Source organism: Spinacia oleracea, chromosome 1, assembly GCF_020520425.1.
Source record: "Spinacia oleracea cultivar Varoflay chromosome 1, BTI_SOV_V1, whole genome shotgun sequence".
In the NCBI taxonomy this organism is placed as follows: Eukaryota; Viridiplantae; Streptophyta; class Magnoliopsida; order Caryophyllales; family Amaranthaceae; genus Spinacia; species Spinacia oleracea.
Genome location: NC_079487.1, coordinates 128,812,396 through 128,818,214, shown reverse-complemented (window position 1 = coordinate 128,818,214; position 5,819 = coordinate 128,812,396). Strand labels below are relative to the sequence as shown.

General features: G+C 35.2%; 1 protein-coding gene across 2 annotated transcripts; it reads right to left on the bottom strand.

Annotated features, from left to right (window-relative positions):
* Window positions 1-688: 688 nt before the first annotated feature.
* LOC130460477 (uncharacterized mitochondrial protein AtMg00810-like) lies at window positions 689-1,975 on the bottom strand. Of its 2 annotated transcripts, none has more exons than XM_056827840.1 (2): window positions 1,599-1,975; window positions 689-1,518 (listed from the first exon to the last, which is right to left on the bottom strand). In XM_056827840.1, exons 1-2 carry the CDS (start codon window positions 1,867-1,869, stop codon window positions 1,403-1,405), a joined length of 387 nt encoding a protein of 128 aa, XP_056683818.1. In that variant the 5' UTR covers window positions 1,870-1,975; the 3' UTR covers window positions 689-1,402. The 2 variants fall into 2 exon arrangements, with proteins under 2 accessions (XP_056683818.1, XP_056683819.1); XM_056827841.1 differs by having other exon boundaries at window positions 689-1,406.
* Window positions 1,976-5,819: the final 3,844 nt, after the last annotated feature.

Here is a 5,819-nt window from a genome sequence, read left to right as displayed (position 1 = left end):
ATATATAATACTTCTTCATAATTGATAACGCATAATTCATAATAAGAGACTTAGACAATGAAACAAGGATGGATGGATTAGTCATTAGTTTGATAAGAAGAGCGAGCAGTAGTTCATTACCTGTATTTAGGGTTTGAACGAACAAAAGCATCTTCCATTAATTATTGTGAAATCTTATTAAACAGTGGAATCATGCGATTGAATCCAGTCCTTTCTCCCCAATCTATTGTACAAATTCATTAATCCATCCTTAAAACAAAATATGTGGAATAATCAAAAACATTAATCAACAATGAGTGGAATCAATATTCAGGAAAACACACACAAAAGTAGAAAACTAACCCTGATTATGGAGTGGAATCAATTAACAACAATTGCAGAGAAAATAGTACGCAAAAATCGCAGAGAAATTCGCCGCAAAAATCACAGAAAATCGCAGAACAATCCCAAGCTAGAGAGGAGGAGAGGGAGAGGGAGAGGGAGAGGGAGAGGAGAGAGAAAGGATGAATGAACAGAAAATGACTAGAGAAGCGTGAAAAAAAGAAAAGTGTTCTTTCATACTCACACATGTGAGTCCAACCAAGTTTGTTATATGGGCTTGGTGTACAATAATTTAATGTACACCCATTATAAACAAGATTTTGTGAAAATCATATTTAAAACTTTTTGATATATGCGCATCTCTAACCTTTAAAATACTCACATTTGCAACACTATGCTTATCAATAGTGTTTTGAGTCACAAATTCATGAAATTCACTATTCCTAAGGAAATGTTTTGCATTCCTTCCCTTTGCAAGCTCTATCATACTTCTTCAATCAACTAAGGTTCAAACCTTGTAAGCAACAAATTTCCACATTTTTTTTTCACTTTCTCTCTTTTCTGTTTTCTGATTCATAAGTGATAAATATTATATAAGGGAAAAGCTTTCCCCCAATATTATTGATGAACAAGAGTATTTATACACCCACAATTTCCAAGCAGGGCGTACGAAACAACTAGGATAAGAAAATCAAAGAGTTTCCTAAACCCACTAACCTTCCTAATACTTTCTAACTTACGTAACAACTACAACATTAATACTTTTAATACTTTGTAACTTACATAACAGCTAGAACATTATTACTTTCTTAATTAATTAGGTATAACATTTAATTTTCGTAACACCCTCCCTCAAGTTGGAGCATGTGTGGGGATTAAAAATGCCCAACTTGGAAAAAAGAAAATCAAATTGTTGCTTCCCAAGAGCTTTAGTAAACATGTCAGCGAGCTGTGAGGAAGTGGATACATAAGATGGTTCAATTACACCATCTACTATAGCATCACGAACAAAATGACAATCAACCTCAATGTGCTTTGTGCGCTCATGAAAAATCGGATTCTTAGCCATGTGCAAAGCGGACTAACTGTCACAAAATAATGGAATAACTTTAGGATGATGAACTCCTAAACTCAACAACAATCCCTTTAACCATTTTAATTCACATGTAATCGCGGCCATGGAGCGATATTCTGCCTCTGCGGAAGAGCGAGAAACAGTGTGTTGGTTTTTTTTGTCTTCCATGAAATAGGCGAATGACCTAAAAACACAAACCAACCTGTTAAAGAACGACGAGTGATGGGACACACTGCCCAATCTGAGTCGCACCATCCTTGCAAAGTTAAATTACTGTCAGCACGTAATAGGATACCCTGCCCTGGTGTACCCTTCAAGTACCGAACAACTCTCAATGTTGCATCCCAATGGTCAACTCGAGGCTCCTGCATGAATTGTGATAAGATATAGACCGAATAAGCAAGGTCCGGAAGAGTCACAACTAAATAGACCAGGCGGCCTACAAGCCGGCGGTAAGCCTCAGGCTCCTTCATTAACGACCCATCAGCTAGGCCAAGACGATGATTTTGTTCAATGGTAAAGCCGCAAAACCTGCTTCCGAAATAATATCAAGAGTATACTTCCGTTGACACAAAAATAATCCTGATCACTCCTCGCAACCTCAATGCATACATAACCAAAACGCATAGGCAATTCTGAAGAAACCTTTCAGAATTCACAAACCATAAAACACAAATAGAGAAGAAGATAAGGGGATTGGGAAGGAGAGGGAGAGATGGAAAGGAATGAAATTATAGTTTGGTATATATTCGTTGGAATCCCTGAAAACAGATATATTGAAACTCCTTTGGGAACAAATTAAGGAAGTGTATAATCTCATCTCACTGTGATATGATCTAAAAATTAGGGGGGGGGGGGGGTATAGGGATACCAGTTTAAGTTAGGATAAGAGCTTTTAGTATGCTATTATTTATCCAAAAACAATTATTTCTCAAGCAATTAAAAAGAACCTTTAAAACTTGTCAACCCACACAAGACATAAGAAAGGGAAGATACTTTGAACTTCGATTCTGTGATGGAACTGGCATACCGACACAATGCCTTTTTAACACGTTCTCTAAAAATTCTAAAAAAATATTTAGAATATACAAGATCTGCCCTCTAACCTATTCTCGAACTTATACTTTCAATTTACTTCTAAAATTTAATTTTGTGATATACTTACCAACTGGTGAAGCATGTCTATTGTCAGGTTGATCAAAACGACTTCAAAGATGTGCTCGAAACACTAGGCACGTTCTACTTCCTAATCAAAATTAACCTAGCGACGACTCTTTCTAGGAACATTGTTCTGCAATTGCGCCTCAAGACATTTGTTCATGAAGAAGCAGAAGAGCATTTTGGAACGTCAGTAAACCTTTCCATTTGTTTAGTATACCACGAACTAATTGTTGTGTATAAACTTTCTTTAGTTTTGAGAATTTCTATAAGAATAAGTAGCTATATGCTACATATATGTTCTTTACTAATGCCTTTTGCAAATAGGACTCTTGAAACTCAACTAATAGCTTATTGTTATATTAATTGTTCTATCTATTTGTTTAGTTCGTTTTGCCATTTGATTTCGATATCTTGGGGGACCGCGCGCGCTAGCGCGCGGTCCAACAACTAGTACGTACAAGGATCGAAAAACCAACGTTAGCTGATGTCGAAAAAGAAAAAAGAAAAACGAAAAAGAAAAACCAGCGTTAATATTCCAATTATGAACAATCAACTGATAGGAGTACTGATTATTAAAATTCCAATTATGGACAAACACCTCATAGGAGTACTGATTATTAAAATTCAAATTGTGGTGGTACAATGATTAAAGTCATACTCTGTAATTGCCTAGTTGATGTTATTAAGATTATTTTTCTGTTTGTTGGATTAGGTTTGAATAAAATTATTTTAACAATGATTATGATATTAATCATATAAATTATTGATAATAATAATATTTTTTATTCAAATCTTTATTTGAAAAAGTAAAAAATATCAAATCATATCAAAATAGATCATACGAAATTAAATCAGATCAAATATCATGCAAAAGGTTCTGTACGCATAAGGTGTACAATAATATTATTGTACATCGAAGTAACTTTTATCCACTTTTTTGGTAACTTTATACGTAGTATTATATTTTTTTGCTAGATAAATGTTTTTAAGAGTTACATAGTTACTTTTATATATAAACTAGATTTTCGAATTCTATTAAATTGTTAAGTTAAAAAAAAAACTCCTACATATACCGATATACGTACTCACTGCTATATTCTATATTATATTAGATTAGTGTTTGATTTTGGATTGAATTTTATTTTAGATTTATTTTTTTAATTATTATCGTGTTTGATTTTGGATGGAGTTGTAATACAGTATAGTAATTAATTAATAAAAATATCTATGTGCCACCTAATTATTTATCTACGTGGCACTCGACTTTTATAATTCATAAGTAATCTCGAAATCTTATTTTCATTGGTCAAAACCATTAGATTTCCTACACGGCTCTCTAATATTGGATTAGTGTTTGACGTTCGATGCATCAATCAATAAAGTATAATTTACATAGGAAATTAATGAATAATTTGTTACTTTTTATGGGGTAAAAGTATTAACGACGGGATTTGCTAAAAGAACAATTACAACATGGGTCGTCATAATTTATTATGTTTAGATAATGTCGGTAATTAGATAATGTTTAACTTAAAAGACTGATAATTAGATAGTGTTTTACTTAAAAGATTGAAAGAGGGTCGTCATAATCGACCTCATTGCATTAAATATAACATGGTAGTTGACTCCTAGTAAACTTTTTCTCTTATTATCTTTTACTAGTTATGTATTTATCTTTTTGGAATTTTAGCAAAATTATAAATTTTTTAATAAGACGGTCTGACGCGTCAGACCTACCTATCCATGGGTCTCTCGCGGATCAGTCCGCGGGTCGTAAGAATTCGCGGGTTTTATTTACGGGTCATATAAATATCTATTTTTAGCCTATTTCGAAGCCCTAATTCTCCCTCTCTCCTCAAGCTCTCTGCCTCCCTCTCTCCTAAACTCCCTGCTTCTTTCTCTCTCCTCAAACTCTATCCGCCTCCCCTTTTCTATTCAACCTCACCGCTCAACGTCTCTGCCTCCCTCCCTCTCCTCAACCTCGCCGCTCAAATTTTCCTCCGGCAAGGTTCGAGAACAAGAATTCGGCGGCATTGAAGTTGGAATGCGGTTGATTCGGCGAGGAGCGCCGGCGGCTAAGTTTTCCATCTCTTTCCTCCTCTCTTCAATTCTTTTAGATTCTAGAAATTTCAATTCTGTTTAGGTTTTTTATTTTTCAATTTCTCATGATAAATCGTAGGTTTCGACAACGAAAGAGGGAGAATCGGGGTCGTAGAAGAGGTGGAGGAGGATGTCGGAGGTGGAAGCATCGTTGAAGCCGCCGGCGTCGCATCTTAATTTTCTGGAATAGAGGTCAGGTGGTACAAGTAGGTGATTGGGATAATAAAAGCTTTGATGAGTTTGGATGCGGTGGTCTCTTGTTGTTGATGCTGCTACTACCGGCGGTGGTGGTTAATTGGAGGACAAATCATCTTGTAATTTGATTTCCAGTATATATCGTAATTGTAAAATTAAAACAATTTTGTTTATTTATTATTTGTTATGAATAAATTGGTTTTAGTTAGGGATAATTTAGTTTTAGTTAAGAATATTTCTAATTTAGTTAAGATTATAATTTTGAAGTTTAGTTATGGATTTCTGAGTTATAGTTAAGATTTTCTTACTTTTAGTTTCATGTTTCTGAGTTTTCAGTTAGATGAGGGTTTAGTTAATAATTTTTTAGCTTTAGTTAAGAATTGGAGTAGCTGTTGCAATTCGTCAGTGAAGGAAAATACTTTGGCTGCTGCGTTGTTACTTGTTAGTGTGGCCTGGTGTATCCCCTGCTGGTGGCTGCGTTGCGAAGGAACATCAGCTGCACCTCACAAATCTTGCGTAGGCTTACAGTGGGACAGATGATGTTGGTTTTACTTGGTTGCTTTGATATTGGAATCAGATTGTGATTCAACGACTAATAAGAAGATTTGTATTGTTTTATGTGTAATTATTAATGTATTACACATAAAACAATAATTCCACTGTTGACTTGATTCCCTTCACATTGGAATTCAGCATCTATGGCTACCGCAATTTCAAAAATCACCAGTAAAAAACATTCAAGTCAAGATTCAATTGTTTGCCTCTAATAGTTACGACTCTTTGACCACATAATTCTACTTCCCGAGCTCGTTGAGCGGCAAAGCCTAAATGGAGTGTCTGGATAAGCGACCCACCCGGGCAATTTCAAGTCTCATCGCCTCCTTGCCGCTGTCGCCATCAACTCCTCTCCGTCTCCGTCACAAGAAGTCGAGGTAGGGTTAGGGTTAGGAGTGCGGTGGATTAATCT

Bases quoted from the DNA above. Each gene is read 5' to 3' on its own strand.
- LOC130460477 (XM_056827840.1), bottom strand. From the start codon at position 1,869: ATGAAGGAGCCTGAGGCTTACCGCCGGCTTGTAGGCCGCCTGGTCTAT. The intron at 1,519-1,598 runs GTTGGTTTGTGT...GCTCTTCCGCAG, and splicing joins CACTCGTCGTTCTTTAACAG to AGGCAGAATATCGCTCCATG.